The 21990-nt window shown below is 37.1% G+C and overlaps 1 protein-coding gene across 1 annotated transcript; it reads right to left on the reverse strand.

The window, feature by feature from the left end:
• Nucleotides 1-1221: 1221 nt before the first annotated feature.
• On the reverse strand, nucleotides 1222-21122 carry BTF3L4 (basic transcription factor 3 like 4). Its single transcript, XM_037043290.1, has 6 exons — nucleotides 21002-21122; nucleotides 17694-17759; nucleotides 12797-12910; nucleotides 5077-5278; nucleotides 4201-4260; nucleotides 1222-3670 (listed from the first exon to the last, which is right to left on the reverse strand). Exons 2-6 carry the CDS (start codon nucleotides 17745-17747, stop codon nucleotides 3624-3626), a joined length of 477 nt encoding a protein of 158 aa, XP_036899185.1. The 5' UTR covers nucleotides 17748-17759; nucleotides 21002-21122; the 3' UTR covers nucleotides 1222-3623.
• Between the last annotated feature and the right edge of the window lie 868 nt (nucleotides 21123-21990).

A 21990-nucleotide genomic window follows, 5' to 3' on the forward strand; every position in this document is an offset into this window, starting at 1 on the left:
ATGAACTGAGGTATGGTAGTGTACAATAGAGCCTTGCAGTGCCTAGACCCATAAGGTCCTTTTTGCCATGGTTTGGGAGACATCACACTTTATCTTTTATCTTCGTCATTGAGGGAGTTCTAAGGAACCCTGTTTGATTCAGCCATTTTAGAGAAGAAAACAGGCTGAGAGCAAGGCTATTGTTAAAACACTATCATGGGGCTTTATTAACATTGTACTCTATGAACATCGCCCCCACTGGAACACAACAAATCTAAATAATGGCCCCTGGAGGTGGGCTCTGCAGCAGTCCTGTTGGAAAGGTTACAGCATGGTAGGTAATGAAACTGATATCCATATAAAGACCTGTGATTTCCTACTATACCATGCTATGGCTTATCATGACATTTTATTTATTGATATATAGCATACTTAGGGGACAAACACAGAATGAAAACAAAGAAACAAATCAAACACATCCCAATATGGGTTTTCACAAGAATCTGGTAGACTTATTAAAATTTAATGGAATGCTGTAAACACTAGTTACTTAACAAATTAAGGTACTTAATGTATTATTCTTAAACCATTGCTTAATGGGAAAAGTACAGGTAAAACAAATATGAGATCTCAACTATTTACTTTGGGTTTCCTAAAAATAGATAAATGAGCGTTACAAAACTGAAAGTGCTAACCACAAAAATTAAGACCATGAATCAATTCTTTTTGCAGAAAGATATTTCTTTGATTGCCCCAAAAATTTAAAGTGAATTTTCCCCAGAAAATACTTCTATACTTATCTTGGCAATAAATATATAACCTTGGGAAAATGTACATATTTAGTAACTACTTCACATATTAAAAAAAACTATGCAATTATTTTTGCCAAGAACACTACAATTTACAAAAGTGTCATTCATACTCTTACCTATGCCTACTCATTCTGAAGGCAGGAACATTTCTTTGGGTTGAGTCAGGATCTCAATATGCTTTGTCCAGGAAAGAAGGTATGAAAACTTTTTTTTTTAAAGAATACTAGCTTATAGGCCTGGCTGGTGTAGCTCAGTGGATTGAGCGTGGGCCTGCAAACCACTCGATCGCGGTTCGATTCCCAGTCAGGCCACATGCCTGGGTTGCGGGCCAGTTCCCAGTAGGGGACTCATGAGAGGCAACCATACATTGATATTTCTCTCCTTCTCTCCTTTCCTTCCTCTCTAAAAGACAAATAAATAAAATCTTTAAAAAAAAAAGAATACTAGCTTATTGCACATGAGAGAAGCCAGCCATTAGTTGTTAACAGGGTAAGAGGAAATACCAGAGCTCCTCTGGGTGAGTAGTTAAAGGCTTTATGGGTATTGATAAAAAGATATTTCTGAAAAGATGATAAAATCATCTTCTTGAGAATTTTCAGTAATGAGTTTTCCAGGACAGCAAGAATCATTAAGATTTAGAAACATCTCAATGGACTAATGATGAATTTTAGATTCTGTAATTAGGTGACCTATCTAGGGTCACATAATTATTGCCAAAATCTAGACTAAGACCCAAGCCTCCTGTTTTCATCTGGAAGACAGGAAATCTTTCCTTTCCTATTTATCTCTTACATGTCTCTAACCACTTCATGCCCACCCTGTCTCTGCCCCCCCCACCCCCCATGTCCTTTGATGACAGAGGAACAGAACTCTGGACTATATAAACCACAGGTGGAAAACACAAGGCCTGCAGGCCGAATCTGACCCTCCCGGCACCTTGTTTCTACCTGGTGGTAGTGCCCAGCTCTTGCTTAGCTGTTAAGGAGTAGTTACATTTATACAGTCCTAAAATTACATTCAGCCTTTTGAAGGCAACCAGGAGGCTGATGTGGCCCCCAATGAAAATGAGTTTGACACCCCTGATATAGACCACTTAGAGTAACAATGGATGAAACATTATTTCAAATAATGATTGGGCTGAAATTCATTTGAGACTTAGGGGTAGAGATGAAATACAAAAGAAGGAAATTCTGCAGACAACAATAAGAGAAGAGGAAATATCCTCTTTTGTTATTTTATTTTGTAGTTAAGTCCATATATTATATAAAACATAACAGGAAAATGAACACATTTATAAAATAAATTGAGGTGTCTGGACGAAAAAACACAAGAGCTTTGCCTTTGTGTTTACAGATTGCTTGGTATCTTCTTGGTCCTGCAGTTTAGATGTCAAATAAAGATGTCTAGCTTGAAACAAAGCTGATAGGCTGTGAGGTTAAGCCACAGTTAGTTTGATGTTGGGCCAGGAAATAATAGATTTTCTAAATCTTATCCTTAAATATTGGCTAAAACAAATGCTGATATAGCAAAATGCAAGCTTTTATCATTAGACATCAAGAGGGAAACTTTAATGAATGCAACTTACCTCCAAGTCCTCTAAAAGGAGGTGACAATTAAATACTGTGTTTTACCAGTGTTCTCCCCAAAGCATTACTCTAGTAAGCATGCAGGAGGATGCTGTGAGCAGCAATAATAAGATCCAATCTAGAGGTAGGTTCAAGGCCAGAGTAGGAGAGTGGTTGAAGAAATCCTCCTGGGGTCAATAACTCTTCATAGAGTACCCTTTGGTGCTGGGGGATGAGTATATGGCCTATTTTTTTTTTCCTGATTCAAAAGGACATTCCCAATCCCAACCTTGCTTTGAAAAAAAAAGGCATTTTTGCACCTGCTATTAAGAACAGCTAGGATACAGGATAAGGCTGGCATAAAATTATTTAGCAAGCACATGCTAGCTATTCCAGTTTGAAATCTAACAAACTGTAAAACCAAGGGGGAAATAAAAAGTTGACGATGAAGCATTATTCCTTAAGATAAGGGAACAAAATCCCCAAAAAGAGGGATTAGGCACTCACTTAACTTTATATGGAGAACATTCTTCTGAGGCTAGGAGGAAGATGAGGAAGAGCATTTCCAAAGATGGGCCAGGCCATGTGGAGGTCAAAAGGAGGAAAAAAGGCGTTTAGAAAAAAACTTCCGGGTCTGACTAGGTAAGTGAAATCTAAGGCAATTGTACCAAAGACATGCTACCTATTTCACCGGCAGGAAGCTGGTGAAAATATCTCAAGACATTTTAAACCCAGTGAAATGTATGAAAAATGTGTTAACCAAGCAAACAAAAACCAAACCTTCAAGGATAAAATCTCTTCAGATTTGAAATCCAAGATTAATTCACTTTTCATTAATTTTATGCATTAGAAAAAATTAAAAGTAACAAATGTAAAGATTTGTTTTATTTCTACTGGGGGAAGAAGGAGGATAAATAGAACTGTTTTCCAATTTGCTCTCCACTGTATATACACATACCCACACACACACACATAAACATACACACACCAAAAACATCCCAAACAAAAAACCAAGAGTCAAAAATCAAGACACCCTCAAGCTGCACCAATATTTCTTATTTTGACCAAAAAAGTAGATCCTGGGAGGAAGTGCAAAATGCAAAAATCATATGACCGAAAAATGCTGAACAAACAGCATTATTAATATACAAAATATTTATATTACTGAACTAGTAACAGTTGATATTCTCCATGTCTGTAAAACTTTGGAACCACATAGCTGATGTTAAATCTAGTCCATGCCAGCTTCCAAAAACCAGAACAAATTTTAGTTAGCTTCATTCTTTGATGCCTCATCAAAATTTTCTACGAGATCTGAAAAAAGCCAAAAAGGGTAAATGAGTTAAAAGTACATAAAAAGAGGTAAATAAAATTCCTAACTTCTAACCCCAGTAAAATAAAATTTTTCTTCCTAGAATTAGCCTTAAAATATATAGGACTTGGGGGCAGAAATGAATTGGTGGCATTTTGCTAATATTTCAATTATCTGCTAACACCATAATCCTAAGGAAATGTTAGTCTTTTTTGTTTATGCATACTAAAGTGGATAGCATTTTCATATATCAATCATAAATCCGACAAAAATGTTATAATAATACCTATCCAAATTTATAATCACAGTGATTCCAAATTCATAAATGCAAGGCAGCAAAGCTTTACATGGTAATTTTGTATTCTAGTATTACATGAGAAGGCTTTTAATCTTTTTAATTAGATCACATCATTGTGAATCAATTTAAATTTATGAGCTCACCATTGACAAAAAATTGTAAGTCATTATGCAGTGAATTTATATGAGATCAGCAGGATACTAAAAATCTTAAAACTAAAGAAATGTCACTTACCTGGAACATCATCATCCTCTTCATCAATGTCTTCTGGTTTTGGTGCTTTGCTATCCAACACTGCAAAAAGTTTATTTTAAAATGAGTCACTGAGAACAAAGACATCTACAAATACTTTATCTTTTTTTCCTGTCTGTATCTTATATAATTATCCAGAAAAAGCTAAGTACTATTAATCTAATGCCATATTTTTTACTTAATACTAAAAATCAATGGAATTTTAACTTCATTAGCTATATACTACATACAGCAGGCAATCTGAATGGGCAATGAACGTAAAACTTATACGCAAAATGGAGTAATTCAGATTAACTTGAATGAAAAGACAGTTAATTCATTCTCCAAATTCTATAATCTCCAAATAGAAAGTTAATATTCAAGGTTGTTTTTCATCTCTTTTGGTGTAAGAAAGTCTCTAGCTATGTAGTATGAGCACTAAAGTAACAGGCTCTTTGATTTTTAGGGGAGACAGGTCACATTTGAAATCAGAACTTTCTTGGAAATTCAGTACAAATGGTCATTACGTCTATAGTAATCAACAATATTAAACAAAAATATAGTTCTGTGATAACACTATGTTCTTGTTGCCATTAGTCAGAAGTGAGTATCAAATTGACTGTTAAATGTGGCCTGCAGATCCTAGCACTTTACCTTTTAGGTAATTACTCTCAACTCTGTATTTCTACCAAAATGTTCCCTATGCCACTGTATAATATTTAGAGAAACAAACTAAGTAATTTATGACGCATACAAGTAACATTATAAAAGTAGAATATATATACAGGCAAATCCTTCCAGTAATGGGACACCTTTTAAAATAAATAGGTTCTTTAATTAAGGTTAGGAGGAAAAGAGGTGCTAAACTGAAATACCTACCTTGCCGAGGGAACTGTTCAGCTAACTTCCTAAGACTTGTTAAGCTGTCAGCACCAAGCTGACTTAATATTCCAGGAAGCATTTCTGTGATTGGTTTGGCTTCTGCATGACCGGTAATTGCAAAGGTGTTGGCAGAAAGGGAAGCTTGGACTTTGGGATTGTTGAAATGAATAACTGTTCCATCATCTTTAATCATGTTTACCTGTATGATCATGAAAGAAAAAGGTACTTCACAAAATAGATACAACTAAAACAGTATCTTTTAAAAAATAGTTTAGCCAGTTATTTTTTTTGACCTGGTAGTTATACAATCCCAAGGTAGTAATTATCTAAGCAGTGGGTATGGGTGGGAAAAGATCCTAACAAGGTAAAATGGTGTATATGGCACAGATTACTAGGATGGTCAAAGAATCTACATTTTAAGTTCAAGACTTCAGAAAGAAGTTCATGCCCACATTTTAAAAAAATGTAATAATCAACCAAGAACTGGCTTCTTAATGAAATAGCCATTATCTTACTCAATTTACACTATCAAACTAAATTGGTACAGATACCATTTAGTGAGGTAGCATCTTAGGGGACGGGTTGTAATGGGGTAACAGTGTCTGGTAAAAATAACCACTGAAAATCCATAAAGAACACTCAGAAATGTAATTGATCAAGTATTTCACTCATTTTAACCCTTAGTAAATTTACAAAGATTTCAACTTGTTCTCTTCTTGTCATTCTATGTAGAGGATTTTTATCAGTTCCTCTAATTCTAGCATGTTGCTTCTCAACAACCTTCAACAACTCTTGTAAATGTCAAAGTACCTCTCCCACCCACTCGCCTGCCCACCTGGACATGCTTTATCAATTACTAGGAAACCTTTAGAATCATCCTCACATTCTTTCTGTAGCTTTTACCAGTATGAATTCTGACTGTTTCAAATTGGACTTATCACATGGCCTTGGACTAATTGAAAAGGAAGATTGAGCTATTTAAAATGTTATTTTTCTCTCACTTGTTCACTTTCTGTTTCAGTAGAACTGAATTTGCATAAGTTAAATGTGTAAATAATGTGATTCCACTATGTAGTTGACTCCACTGGGTAAGTTACCTTGGTGGTAACATGCTTATTATGTAAAAAGGTTAGGAGAGTTAACTCTTGGCTACTTTAGAAGCATTTCATGATCCATCCAAAAACTGCCCTTGTCACAATCAAGCAGAGATGCTGAGTGTTCTCCATGGTCAGTGGAAGTGGGCTTTTCTTCCTCAGAGGTGATCACCACCACTGATAGACAGCACCAGAAAGGAAGGGGAAGAAAGGGGCATCTAAATTTCAGGCAAGACCTGGAACACAGAGAAAATAAAGGCAAATTCCCTGGAAAACTGTAACTTTACAAATAATTTCCCAATTTTTTTCTGAAATAATCACTTTTCAGTTCAATACGCGTCCTCTTTCAGTATTATACTTAAGGTTCTATTATACATATTATACACAGTAGGCACTCAATCTAGCTATTGTAACAAATATCATCATGAGTTAAAAATAGTTTGTTAACTTTAGGAAGAGATATACAGTTCTGAAGATAATTATAGTTTAGTTAGAAAAGTTTAATGTTAAAGTGGCTGAAATTCTGGGAGAGAAAAAAGGTGGCACAATGGATACAAAATGGGATGTTGCTCTGGACCTACCCTAGAATCACATAATTTTAGTATGGGAAAAAAATAAAGATATGGTAGGACTATATTTTCCAAATCAAGACCAATCACATAACTTAATAAAAGATTTCTACAATAGTTCCAGGTATGAAAAAAGTCTCAAATATTGGAATTTGAGATTTTTTAAATTTACAGATGTTAAAATCACAGGAGACTTGAAATAGATATTGTTCCCCCTAAAGTCAGGCCATATTATTTGTTGAACTTCTAGTCAATCTGTTGTGAAGGAAATAAATACTAAAGACAAGAGCTCTTGGTTAAGCAACATACCCAAGAACCAAACGGCTGGTTACATGCAAACTGAACTGAATTTGGGTTTCTTAACTTTGTTTAATTTCCTTCCTATGATGTCATTCATATTCTTAAAATGCTTATTTGCTGATAAAAATTCAATTCTGTGCTCCCATAAAAACTTTCTAGGAAATTATTTGTCTCAGAATATAGGCAAATGGAGAATGAGAAAGGAAAACAGCACAGATACATGGATAACATATATTTTCCTAGCTACAAAATAAATAATAGGCCAACCCAGAACCAAATAGAATAAACAAATTCAAGAGTTTTTCTTCTGTTCAAGCTTCTTCCCCAAGGGCTAAATGTTAAGTCATATTTTATGCCCTGATGTAGGTCTTTGTAGGCCAAAATATGCTGAGTTTAGTGTAAAAAGCAAGATAAATTCCACTTCAGACTGAAATGGAAATAAATTTATTAATGGTTGTTTTAAATGAGGTTGTTTTTAAAAAATGAATAAAAGGCACAGAAAGGGGTGGAGAGTTAGTTTTAGAATACCGAGAATAAAATACTAGAAGTTAAAAAGGCCAGAATATTTTATTTCTGTCTAACATTCCTTCCTCTCTCCTAAGCAAATGACAGTTATATAAGGCTCCTAGACACAAGCGATTAGAAACTATTAAAGGATGAACTGTTGGGCTGATCAGTTAGACACCTCCCCAACTCTTTTAGAGGTAAAAGAGGGGCTAAGGAACTTACTAAACTCACAGAGCAAATTGCATGCATTACATATGGAGAATTCACTTTTTTTCCTGGCGATTTTATTGATGTTTAGTCTAAAATCATAAAATCTACAATCTACATAGAGTATAAAAACAAGAAGCAGACAAGTAAACAAAGACTATTAAATTAGCTACTATACCCTTTTTTAAACAAACAGCTCTTTTATGTCAAAATGTTTTTCCCACTTAATAGGTAGTTGAATGTAAAGGATATACTTGAACAACAGAGGAGACATTTTTGAGACTCCTAGTCCAAAACATCAGATGCCCTTGCTCTCATTTTTTATGTAGCAACACTGACATGTCTTGTGGTTACCAGAAAGTATTTTGTCCTCTCATGCCTAGTGCATTTACATATGCAATTTTCACTCTTTAGAAAAACTTTTTCCTGCTTCTCCACCTTGTAATTTCCCATTTATTGCATCTTTGGGTCTGATGCTTCTAAACTTAAGGTGATCTATAGCACCTTCTATACTTTATGGGTATTACAACTAGACTGTTGTAGTAAAATCATGTTTGCAAGTTTTTTACCTTAATACAGATGAACTCCTAGAGATAAGAGACCATGCCTTACTAGACATAGTATGTCCCCCAAGTATCCAGCACATAATAGTCACTCAAATTTGCTGAATGAATGGACACTGCCTATATACAGAATTTATTCTAAATCATGGATACCATCTTAAGGTTTAGAAATAGCACCAGTAATGCTCCCCAATACAGATGCCCAGAACCATCTGGGCTGTATCTCTGGCCTGACTTTTCCTGCTGTTCTGGCCTTTCAAAATCAACCGGACTGTCCCACAGAATTTAGGGCCATTTTATTTTATTTTATTAAAATCTTTTAAAAAGTTTATTTGATTTTAGGGAGACAGAAAGGGAGAGGGGGAGAGGGAGGGAAGAGTGGTGGGGGAAGAGAGAGAGAAAGAGAGAGAGAGAGAGCGCGCGCAAGAGAGCACCATTTGTTGTTCCACTTATTTATGCATTAATTGCTTGATTCTTGCATGTGTCCTGACCTGGGATTGAAATCACAACCCTGGTATATTACAATGATGTTGTAACCAACTTAGCTACCTGGTCAGGACAAACCTAGGGCCATTTTAAGTCATTCCTGGCATCTGCTGTGTGGCATCATTATGCTGGTATCTAAACTTTTAAAACCCTGGCCTTCCCTGGCTTCTGAGTAGGGTCCATATATTAATCACATCAGCCTTCTATCTGATAAATTCAATGCTTGTTTTATTCCTACACAGCAGTTTTTAAGGCAAAAGGAGGTTCACAAAGTTATACTTGACTACACAGCACTAGCTAACAAATGCCCTCTCAGTTCAGAGAGGAGTTTAAATTTTTCTACTGTGTTCTTTTTGTCCCCACTAGGCTAGGTGGTGACAGTTCTGAAAATTGACAGTTATCTTAAAATCAAGTTTTATTGCCATTCCTTCCTGTACTGGCACTTAAATGTGAGGCTAAGGGATATCATATTTTGAAGATTATGGGCTTTGTGCACTCCCATAAGTCAGTATCTTTCTCATTCAATCCTTCTATGCTCAGCACATGTTTATTTCTAAAGGCTAGTCTAAACTATTATTGGTGTTATAAGCTAAAGCTAACAACTGTCATTATACTATATGACATGCTGAGATCATTTTCTCTTATGCTCTGGTGGCAAAAGTCTGATGAGTTCTCTACAGCTATGCTGTAGATGGTGTAAAATGGCATATCCTTTCTGAAAAGTAATTTGGCAACATCAATGAAGAGTTCTAAAAAGAAAAAAATACAAACAGTAAAAGTTATGTGTACAATTACAAAATTTATACAACCAGCCCTTAAACCTTCTCCTGAGCTCCATCTCCTTATGGCTAACTTTTTGCAGAACAGTTCCTCTGGAATAATCAGTATCTCAAATTTAATAATAAGCATAAGATATCTCATCATGGGAGTAAGCATGTGATAGATGCTAAATAAACATAGTTCCTTCTGTCAAGATTCTTATAATCTGAAAACAGGCAACTTGGTTAATAAGTAACCACTGTAACTCACAATATGAGGTCGTAATAATAAATGTATTATAATGGAGCAGTTTAAGCTAAGGGCAGCAGAAGTACAGAGAAAGTATTAATTATGCCTGGTAGGATAGAGAAGGTTTCAGAGGCAGAATTATACCCTAGTTTAAAAGCTGAATGTAACAGTAAAATTCTATGAAGCAATTAGACCAAATGAATCAGAGATTCAGATTTTTTGTGACTTTTTCATCAAATAATTCTGATAAAATCGATTGTTTCTGAGAAATGGAACAGCTCCCATTTTTTGATAGACTCATGTTATCAGTGGAAGAAAAGTGATAGCACAGTCCCTATATCCAACTAGATTACCAAATAAGAAGTACATCCAAATTTCTTCAAATGTCACAGAACATAAAACACTTCCAGAAATTTAGTTCTGGATTACACTTTTAGAATTCACCTAGGAATTCCTTCCTAAAACCTGGTTATTTACTTGGCTTTGTATGAAAACCATCTGTGACACTCCCCTGCCCTTTACTTTTTGACAGCTTTGAATTTCTCTCTCTTTGGTAACATGTCAAAGTAATCTATATATAATTATTATACCAAATCAACAAACTAATGCATACATAAAAAAGCAGAGAAGCTCGTCTCCATCCAAATAGTCTTTCAGTTTTTAAAGTTTCTAAGGAAGACTTAAGCTTCAGGAAGAGAAAGAAATCACAAATACTGATTTCTTTCAGCCTAGAAAGTAAGATTAAAATTTTACTAGGTAAAAGTGCATTCAACAAGTTATTTAAAACCCACCACTGATCTCCCTGCTCCTCACCCACCAAACTGAGTACTTAACTTTTCTTTCTTTCTTTCTTTCTTTTTTTTTTGGTGATTCAAGGTCTAAGTATAGGAAACACAATAATATTATTTTTGGCAATCCTGTCTTTTCAAAAGATTTTACTTAAAATGCAAAACAACAAAAAGATAGTATATTCCTCAAAGTTCAGCACTATGTAACAAGTTTAAAACATTCCAAATTAAAAACAAAATTCTACCTAATGTGCTTCTTCTAGGACATATTTTTGATATCTTAGTGTTTCTGAAAACTGTATGTTTTCATGTATACATTTAATGCAGTAGTTTTCTTTCTCCTAATAACTTTTTAAAGCAAGCATATCATTTTCTTTAAAAAACTGAAAAATATTACTTTAAATATAGTAATGTAGAACATAAAATGTTTGAGGTAAACCAGATTATATATAGCATACTAGATATTCCTAAACAATATTATTTTAGATATGCAAAATGTTATATCTTGGTTCTTAAAAAATCAATTTTAGAGGGAAAGAAAGAAAAAAGTAAAATTCCTTCCCATCTTAGGTTCAAATATTCAGAAATTTTACAGGTATTAAATGCACTGTTAATTATCTTTATGCATATTTTCTCTGTACAACTAGTTTGTGAGGGCTGGAAGACAGCACGCATGCACACACACACCAGGGTGAAAGAGCGAGAGTATGTACATGTCTATCATGTACCATTAATTTTTTGTGTGATGTTCTGGAGCTGACTCTTCAAGAAGTTAGAACTGAATTGGCAATACCAACAAAATGGAATTCACAATTCAGTTTAATAAATACTACAATAAAATTAAAAACAGAACATTATGGAGGAACACAGGAAAAGCATGCAATCCTCCTTTGCACAAATGTGTATGTGTGCTATAGGAAGGCTTCCGGGAGAAAATAACACCTGCATAAAGACCTAAAAAAGGAGAAACAGCAATGTCCTCAGAAACAGTGATGGGGATTTCTTTTATCTATAATGGGGTAAATAATGAATTCTGATGGGAGGTGCTATTTAATAATACAGGATATAAGCAGGTTACTTTTCCTTTCTTTGCTGAGGTGGTACCACACATAGTAATGATATAATTAACTCTTAACTTATGGCAGTGGAAATTTAAACAGTGGTTACTATCAGAATGGAATCATTAGATAGAAGTAGATCTAGATGGTAATATTACAAATAGTTGATGTTAATATAATTTTTCTTGAGTGTCTTCTGAAATAACATTAATCTCTGAGAGAAACAGTATCATCAAAATATAATAAAATGATTTAAAAATCCATGGAAAGCTACTGCTAGGGCTTCTTGGCTGAGGTAACAATTAGATAGACTTGTGGAGTAGAATGGTGCTCTTATGGGGGGAAAAAAAAGTCCACTGTATCTGTAGAAATCTTGGGGTTTCTTTATTTCTATGTTATTAGAAAATAATCTTATTTTACATTAAAACTCAAGACCATATTTCCTGTTTGAAAATATGAATTCCTTAACTGTCTACTAAAATCATTTTTGGATAATCATCCAATTTTATACAATAAGCAAATTAAATAGCTATAGTTCTTCTAAGATAGGACTAATCTGAATGGTAATATCAGATTCTCTAAGCTGATATTTTACATGTAAAAGTAGATAGCCCTGGGTGATGTGGCTCAGTGGACCGAGTCTAGCCTGTGAACCAAAAAGTTGCTGATTCAATTCCTGCTCAGGGCAGGTACCTGTGTTGTGGGTCAGGTAACAGTTGGGGCATGTGAGAGGCAACCAATTGATGTTTCTCTCATACATCGATGTTTCTCTCCATTTCTTTCTCCCTGCCTTACTGCTCGCTCTCTCTCAAAAAAAAAAAAAAAAATCTAAAAAAAAAAATGTGGCTAATTAGCCCTGGCTAGTATGGCTCAGTGGAATCAATGCCAGCCTGCAAACCAAAAGGTCACCAGTTCAATTCCCAGTCAGGGCACATGCTTGGGTTTCGGCTGGGCCCACAGTTGGGAGCATGCAAGACAAAACTGATAGATATATCTCTCACACATCAGTGTTTTTCTCGCTCTCCTTCTCCCTCCCTTCCCCTCTCTCTGAATAAATAAAACCTTAAAAAAGTGTGGATAATCATTTGTGAATATGCAATTTGTTCATATATTTAATAATTTAAAAAGTGATCATACCTCTTCAATACCAGCTATATTATTCACAGCCAGTTTTTTTAGAGAACTCTGAAGTTTTTTGTCATCAGCTGTAGCTGTTCTATGCACCACCTTCTTCTTTCTGCGAGCTGTACCCTGAAAAATAGCCAAACAGAAGGGTTATTGCAACATGCCTTGCATCTAGAACTACAATCAGATGTCTTCCTATCCATAGTTCTCTTAACGAAAACCCACATAAGAAACTGCTAACTGAACAGTAATGATTAGTAATGCTCAGAGTTATGTTTGTCACAATAATCCAGATTTTTGAAGGTCAGTTCTAGCCAGTTCTTATTCTTCCCAATATCTAGCTTTTATCATCTCAACACATTATGTTTCAAGTTTTCTAATAAAAAATAATTTATAACTTCAAGACAATTCAGTGTGCTTTATAATAATTTTCAAACATTATAAGGAATACCTTTTTACAGTACCTACCACCCTGATGAAAAAAGTCTAAAGATATTCTGAAACTATGGAGATTATGACAATATTAAGAGTCAAATGCTGCCCTGGCTGGTGTGGCTCAGTAGATTGAGTGCCAGACTCTGAACTGAAGGGTCACCAGTGTGATACCCAGTCAGGGCACATGCCTGTGCTGTGGACCAGGTCCTCAGTGGGGACCTGATAGGCAACCACACTTTGATATTTTTCTTTCTCTCCCTTTCTCCCTCCCTCCTCCTCTGTCCAGAAATGGATAAATAAAATCTTAAAAAGAAAAAGAATCAAATGCCTACTATGTGAGTATTCTAGAGTCCTAGAATCCAGGAATGAAAAACATTAAGTTCTTAGTTCAAGGAACATATATTATAGTGAGAGTATAAAGTCAATAAATGCATAAATTGTATCATTTCAAATGGGTTAAGGGTATTAAGAAAACACAGTGATAAGAGCACTGGGTAGGAGCTAAGTTAAAAAAAATAAAGACGCTATGTGAGATAGAAAAAAAGAAAAAATGTTAAGGGAAGGCCTCTCTGAAGAGGTGACATAAGAGTTGAGACCCATGGGAAAATCTAGGGGAAGAGAGAGCTAAACAGAATGAAATGAGTGAACCTATTGTGTTTAGACAAAGAAAGCAGGCCAGTATGGCTACAGCAGAGGGCACAATAGGAAAGGAGGAGGAAAATGAAATCAGAAAGATAGGCAAGGGCTAGGTCATGTAGCCTAGAATGCCAAAAAAAGAATTTGGATTTTACTCCAATAGCAATAGAAAGCCATTGGAAGCCATTTTAAGCATGGAAATGACTTTATCTGATTTACGTTTTTAGAAGATGACTGAGGCTGCTGTGGAAAATGAACTATAATGAGATCAACCAGGAAGCTACTGTAGCAGTCCTGTTGGGGAGATGAGGATTGCGGCAGTGGAGATGGGTAGAGCTCAGACTGTCAGAACACATAGGACTTGCTGATGCACTGGATGTCAGATAGGAGAAAAAGGAAATCTAGAATGATGTTTAGAATTTTGGCCTAAGCAAATAGGTTGAGAATTACATTAAGATAGAAAAGTCTCATTTCTAAATAGGTACTTTGAAATTCTAAATACATTTTTCCCACTGAAAACTATTTAAAATAAAGGATATTTTCAAATAAATTTTCAGAAGTGGAATAGCTGGGTCATAAGGCAGTTCCACTTTTAATTTTTTGAAGTATCTCCATATTGCTTTTCACGGTGGCTGCACCAATCTGCATTCCCACCAACAGTGCAGAAGGTTCCCCTTTCTCCACACTTGTTTGTTGATTGATGATAGCAGTTCTGACAGGTGTGAGGTGATGTCTCATTGTGGTTTTAATTTGCATTTCTCTGATAATTAGTTTAAGCACCTTTTCATATGTATGTTGGCCACCTGTATGTCCTCTTAGGAGAAGTGTCTAGGTCTTTTGCCCATTTTTAATTGGATTGTTTGGGGGTGTTATTTGGTGTTAAGTTCCATAAGTTGATTCTGGGAATTTATCTGAAGAAACTTGAAACACTAATTCGAAAGAATATACACATGTCTATGTTCATTGCAGCATTATTTACAATGGCCAAGATTTGGAAGCAGCCCAACTGTCCATCAGTAGATGAGTGGATAAAATAGCTGTGGTCCATTTACACAACAGAACACTATTCAGCCATAAAAAAGAATAAAATTTTACCCTTTGTGATAGCATGGGTGGACCTGAAGAACATTACGCTGCCCCAACTGGTGTGGCTCAGTGGAGTGAGCACTGGTCTACAAACCAAAGGACTGCCAGTTTGATTCCCAGTCAGGGCACATGCCTGGGTTGCAGGCCAGATCCCCAGTGGGGGATACATGAGAGACAACCACACATTGATGTTTCCCTCCCTCTCTTTCTCTCTCCCTTACCCTCTCTGTAAAAATAAGTAAATAAAATCTTAAAAAAAAACATTATGCTAAGTGAAATAAGCCGTTCAGAGAAAGACAAATACCATATGATTTCACTCATATGTGGAGTTTAATGAACAAACTGAACTAACAAGCAAAATAGAGAGAGCAGGCTGACAGTTCTGGGTGGAGGCTTGGGGGTGGAGGGATGGAGAAAAAAGAAAAGGAACTCATTGACACTGACAACAGTGTGGTGACTGTGGGGGTGGGTGGGTGGAGGTGGAAGATGGAATAGGGGTAACTGGTAATGGAAAAAATACAAAAAAAATTTCTGTAAAAAATAAAAATAAAATAAGGGATAAAATTCCTGGGCCAATTTATAAAAATGAAACCTAAACCAGAGCTGAAAAACTAACAAAAACAGCCTAAGTCTTGAAGGCTAATAAGCCTTTCTGAGGCATGGCAGGAGTGATAGGAGAGGAAGGGGGTTTCGATCTCTGAGTAGCTCCTGCAGTAGTACTCAGCCTTACTGAGGGCAGGCAGAAGTTCACTTTCAGTAACATTGGTAGGAGTGGAAGAGAGCCCTGTGAGTAGCAGCAGAGATCGTGATGAAATCCAGTTTCTGAAGGATGGATTGGAGTGACTGTTTACATAGTCATTTATTTGTGAAACATTCCTGAATCAGGGGTAGCTTAATTGCTTGCTGGATACCTCAACTCAAATGATCCTCAGATATCTCAAATTGAACAGGTCTAAAAGCTTATCAATCCACCAAACTATTCTTCCTGTATTTTCTAAGTTTTATAGCTAGTGGTACCATCATATATCCAGTATCTAAAGCCAGAAATACGGAGTCATCCCAAACTCCTCTCTCCCTTTAATCCCCCATATACTATCAGTCATGTCAATTCCAACCCCTAAATTTGTGTCCCACATATTATAGCAGTAGTCTCTCAATTGCTCTCCTCTGTGCAAACTTCTATTTCATTCCATTTTCCAGACTGCCAGCAGTCATCTTTCTAAAATGACTTTTACTTCCTTCTTAAAATTCTGCAGCAGTTGCCCCTTGCCTCTAGGATAAAATCCTCAGCTCCTAGTATGGCATATAAGAATATAATGCAACCCCAAATTATATACTCTAAACTCTAGCTGTACCAAGGTAAAGCAAACCATCCCATTAAAGCACCATGTTATCTCAAGAACCTTTGTGCCTTTCCATGTGTGAGAATGACAATCTCTTTTCAACCTACCCATTTTACCCTCTCACCTGTCTATCTAGTGACAAAGTCTTATTCTTCAAATCTCAGCTCAGTGATGACTTGCTTGTCTCTCCTAGGCAAGAGTGCCTTGTACTTCATTTTAACATTTATAACTCTACAGAATAATTGTAAGGATGTCTCTCTTCCAAGCTGAGCTGTGCTAAGAGAAGGGGACCTTAACTTATCTATATTCTATGTGTTTGGCACATAGTAGGTGCTCAATACACTAGTTAAATGAATGTAGGGGTGTGTGTATCTGTATATATATATGTATATGTATATGTATATATGTGTGTGTGTGTATATAGTGATGTGCTACATAAACTCTTCTAGGTATATTCTGTGGTTCTTGAATATCCCTAGTTTTTGCATTGGTACATGACATCACATTTGATATAACAACTTGACTACTTTGGTTACATGAATGCTAATTTAATTCCAAAGTCATATAACTGTATCACTATGAAAGGAGAAAGTACTAGTCACTTCTTCCCTTCATCATCTCCTGTCTCCTCCTCAGGAGCTGTGGTTATCATCAAAGTAAATGACACAGTGGGGCTGCTACGTAGTATCCTACCTACGTCTCCCCAGGTCAGAGGTAAGGACTGTCCTTGCTTTTCCTTTAGCAAAAATTATACTGGGCAGAGATAAAGTTAGAATATTCTCCTTGAGCCCAGAGCCAGAGCTGAAGGGCATCAAAGACTTTTCATGTTTAGAACTAGCTCTTCCTTAGGCTTCAAAGTATATAAGAATGCTCATGTTCATATAGGCAGGAAATCTGGGAGAAAAACCTAGCAATGAACAAAATGTACAGTCAGCTTGAACATCTCTAGTTAAACCACTTGTAAACCAAACTACAGCAGTAAAAGTATTCAGTCAAGACGAGGTAACCTTAACATCTGGGATGCCCTACAGGTCTGTTCTGTGCCAGACACCATGTTAGGTGTTTTATAAATATCACTCTAATTTTTAGGAGCATCTTATGTAGGATTATTTCTCTTTTGCAGATGTGAAAATAGAAGCTTAACAAGGTTGGGTAGCTTGTTCATTTCACATAACTACCAGATATTAAGAAAATTCAAACAAAGGTGCCAGAGAGAGAAGTCTTCTAGTTATCTATTTTAGAGTTAGACAAGTTATTTTCAATTTGGAATGTGCTTTGACCTTGATTATTAAAAAGATTTTAGAGTTTCAATGACCACAAATCCAAAATAACAACAACAACAACAACAACAACAACACTATCTGGTAAATAATACATTCTCCTATCAATTTTTCTTATGCCACACTCACCTTGCCCCCTATCCGGACCTGAGCCTGAAGTTTGGCTAACTTTTCTTGATTCATGCTGTGGTAAATCTATGGGGGGAAAAATAGATTTGTTAAAGTCACTGTTTTACCAAAATAAAATAACTGTTTATGCAGCAGTACCTTCTGGTTCACTGAGCTTGCAATATTCACTACTGTCTATATTCTTAATAAATATTAGTAACCTTTTTGAGCTTCATGAACCAGATACTAAAAGAACCAAAATTAAGTAATACCACAAAGGAGTCAAATATACAAATAGAAAACAGAATGGGATTCAATGTTACCTACTTGAAGATATCCCTCCTTTAAAGCACGATTCAGTACTTTGGCATTCAGTAAAACCTAACCAGTTATAAAATCTCTGAAGGCAAGCCAGTTTTTCCCTAAGATTTTTACAGCAGAGAGCTGTTACCAAATGTTATCAGCACAACCTTTAGACATTTTCCAAATCACATTCTGTATTCCTTGTAAACCATAAATAGAAGACCGGAAAACAAAAACAAACAAAAAAAACCCCAACTAGACAAAGAAAAATTCAACAATAGCCTGTCTAGCTGTCAAGATATGAGGTGGCTGTGTCCTCTATTCAAGGTCAGATGGTACAGGGAAAGAACCAGATTTTTAGATGTTCAGTGTTTCTGTAGCACTTCCCACCAAGTTCATCAAATACTTTGCACTGATACATTATGTCATACTTGTCAAGATATTCTTGTATTCAGGGTATAATGCCTCACTGCACAATTTAACAAAAACATCTCTGCCACATTAATACTAAATTTTGGGGGGAGGAGGAAGTAAAGAGACTCTTCAATGTAAGCTCTTTAAGGCTAAACTTAATTTTGAAAATTCTAAGAACATTACAAAGTCAGGAATCCTAGTATGGACAGTGATATTTGTACAAAGGAAAAAAAGTTCTTAAGTTTATAACGGGCCATAACATTCCATACAAAGGCCAATGTTAAAGTATTGTTTTGCTTGTTCTGTGGATCAACAGATCATTATTGAGATGTGAGGGATGGAACATAGAAGAACAAGGCTGTTATCAAATCTCTCTGGCCAATTCTCTAACTTCTTCATGATCATTCAGGTGAAAAAAATTGTTTTCATTTGAGAAATGAGAGAATCAAAGATTATATTAGTACAAAACATCCTGTATTCTGACTCTCTGTTTACACTAATTTGTATGTATCTTTGCTTTAAGGCCAAATAAATCCCGTTCTCAACATTTATTTTTACATTAATTCAGATTTATTTATAGTCTTCATTTTCCTAGTTGTGCAGCTTAATCAAATAACATTTAGAACTTATGATTCCTTAGATCTTTGTTGAAGCACTGTATCACAATGCTCAAGCAGCTAAAAACACACTTTCATTGAAGTGTGATTAGAGTACAAAACCAGAAGTCTTCAGTGTGTGCCAACCTCATCTTGTAGATTTATATGTGCTGGTGTAAATCCCAGTATCTATACTCAGTATCCACAGAAAAAGACCAATATTCACTTTTCTCAAAGGAACTGGCCATGAAGATATACTGAACTAACAAAGAGCCTAAGGACTTTTTTTACAAAAAAGGGGCACAGGGAAAATATTAAAACTAGACATAGGGTAAACCTTTTGGGACTCTTACACGTTTTGAAGTGAAAATCCCCAAGAAGAGATGGAAGAGAAGTGACAGAAGATAATGAATCCTGACTTGTTTGAAACAAAACCAACAAAACTATTTATATCAATGTGTAGAATAGATTCCATTTCAGGTAATCAGGAAAACAGAGAACCTGATCTCAGGCAGCTATCTCAGAAGAAAATTTTAGGGAGGTTGGAAGCTCAAGAAGGTAGGGAAGGAAGAAGGGTGGTCCTTTGTCTGTTAGCATTGGGGGTGTATAGAATTCAAGTAGGAAAGAGGATTGGACTTTGTCTATGAGAAATGTCAGGCTCAGAAAGGATCTGGACTAAACTTCAAAGATCATCTGGTTTACTTCCTTATTCCTCAATCAACTTGTAATTCTTGTACGGGAGTCCATCTGAAAAGTATGGAGTCCATACTTGCAAGCAGCCAGGAGGGTAAAAATATGAGTAATAAACAGTTCACTTCCTTCTCAATTGAACATCTGCAAATAAGGGCCCAGAAGGGAAAACTCACTTTCTAGTTTCAAAATAGAAAACTTCCTAAGGCCATATGTTATAATGAGTTCTTTCCTGGGGATCCTAGAATCTTTTAGCCCTTTCTTTCCTGAAGGACTCAAAAAGGGTATAAACAATGAGGTTATACTCAGTATTTGAGTGCCTAAGTTCCAAACATTATAATATGCACTTTCACACAGATCATTTTGACAGAGATAAAATAATTTCTACTTTTAGTCCAGACTTTTTTTTTTTATTATTATGCGGGGTTTCTTCAAGAGAGGCGTCGGCTTTGGAATCAGAAGAATCAACGTTCTACCTCCTAGGGTTTCTGAAAGGTATTTTACTTCTCTGAACCAATGTTCCTCCTGTACTAGAAAAGGTGCAACACCACACATTTCATAGGGTTATTTTAAGGGCTAAAGGTGATCAATAACACGGGGTATGGCTCACAGTAGATATGCAAAAACTAGGAACTACTGTACTCAATCTCGAGGGGACAGCTATGGTACAATGATATAAAGAACGTGGTATAAAGAACGTGGGAAACGAAGTTGAGACCATCATTCCTAGCTGTGCAACACTGTGTCTATGGGTCAATCATCAGTTTCCTGACAGCTTATACTAAGCATCAGGCGGTGTGATGGGGCTATGCAGATGGGCAAGGCACGGTACCACGAGTGGGAAGCCGACAGATAAACAAATACTGCCATTAGGAGCTGAAGAGCGTTGCAACGTAATTCGGTTCCAAAGGCTAGGGGCTCGGAGCCTGCTAACCTCAGTTTCCCTATCTGTAGGGGAGGAACAAGTGAGATGACAACAGACTGGCTGTGTATACAGCTCAAAGCTCCCAGCACTGTTGTGAATAACAAGAGTAACAGGACAGAAGTAGGGAACCACCCGCCTCCTGGGGCTGGATCTGAGTGGCGAGAGCGCGGGCCCGCTCGCCCCCACAGGGGGCGGTGGTGCTGGGGACCTTCCCTCAGGTGCCGACCCCCAGCTGCGCCGCCGGTGACCGACAGGCCAGGCTAGCCGCCTCCGCCCCCACTTCACGCGCCACGGCGGAAGTGGCAGCCCGAGAGGTTGGTGGGTGTCGGAAGAAGAGGGCGGGGGGAGACCGTGCGCAGAGGCCTATGGCCGTGGAGTGGCGGGACCGCCGGGGGTCTCACCTGAAGCAGGGAGGGTCCTCAAACACCAGCACGCGGCAAGAGCAAGATGGCTGCCTCAGTGGAGACAGAGAAAGACGACGGAGGCGGCGGCGGCGGGAGCGGAGTCCACGTGACACGGCGGCCCTCGCCTGAGCAACCTATCCGGGAAGAGCATACACAAACTACAGGGCCCAGCCTGCTCTGCGCCTCCCAATAGAGGGGTGGCAGGTGCCGGTGACCGCGCTGCATTCTGGAGCTTGCAGTCTCCCGAGCATTCCATTGTGTTGGTTCCTGCAATGTATAGGGAGCCTGAAAAAGGGCCGTGTGTGTTTTTCTTTGCGTCTGTACGTTGTCAGACTTTTTTACTAGTCGTTAAGTATATACTGTCGAACTCGTCTTCGCTCAGGAGAAGAGACGGGAAGTTTGACCAGTTATGCATCAGAGAGAAAAACTGAAGAGAAATATTCAACCCATAAAGTTTAAAAACAAGTAGATTTAACCAGAAGGAGCTTTGAAAGGGGTGCTAACACTTTAAATGCCTGAAGTAACCTTATGTCCAGATTCACTCAAGAGCTAGGTCAGTTTTGCAATAAGGTACCAAGTTTTGTTTTTCTCGGAGCTGGCACGAGTTAGTTGCATAATCCCTGATGGAAGCACTGAGGTTGGAAGGAAAATAAGGTCCAGCGCTTCTCCAGCAAGGGGCATTCTTGCAAACAAGGAAACCAAGTACCCCCAAACAGGTTTCCCAGGTCTACGGGAGACCTAAGCATGAACCTAAGAATGAAATCCGGTCGTCTAGACTTAGATTTGCGGCGGGGGAAGTGATGGGGCTAGGGGACAATCTGTTTGGAGCGGCTGACTTCGGCGATCAATAATTTGCGTCACGAGAAGACAGAAAAAAGGAAAGAATTTGCACTGTGAATATTAAATGCAGCTGTCCTAGGGGGCGGGGCTAGCTTGCTGAAGGACGCAAAGAGAAACTGTTCAATGAAGCCTCCTACCCACCCCCA

The sequence above is a fragment of the Sturnira hondurensis genome, unplaced genomic scaffold (genome assembly GCF_014824575.4).
Source record: "Sturnira hondurensis isolate 20B ecotype Veracruz unplaced genomic scaffold, ASM1482457v3 Scaffold0004068, whole genome shotgun sequence".
NCBI lineage: Eukaryota > Metazoa > Chordata > Mammalia > Chiroptera > Phyllostomidae > Sturnira > Sturnira hondurensis.

Coding starts and splice junctions, on each gene's coding strand:
- BTF3L4 (XM_037043290.1), bottom strand. CDS start 17,747: ATGAATCAAGAAAAGTTAGCCAAACTTCAGGCTCAGGTCCGGATAGGG. Junction 5,279..12,796: donor ATATAGCTGGTATTGAAGAG/GTATGATCACTT, acceptor ATGATCATACAG/GTAAACATGATTAAAGATGA. Junction 4,261..5,076: donor TGAACAGTTCCCTCGGCAAG/GTAGGTATTTCA, acceptor AACTTTTTGCAG/TGTTGGATAGCAAAGCACCA.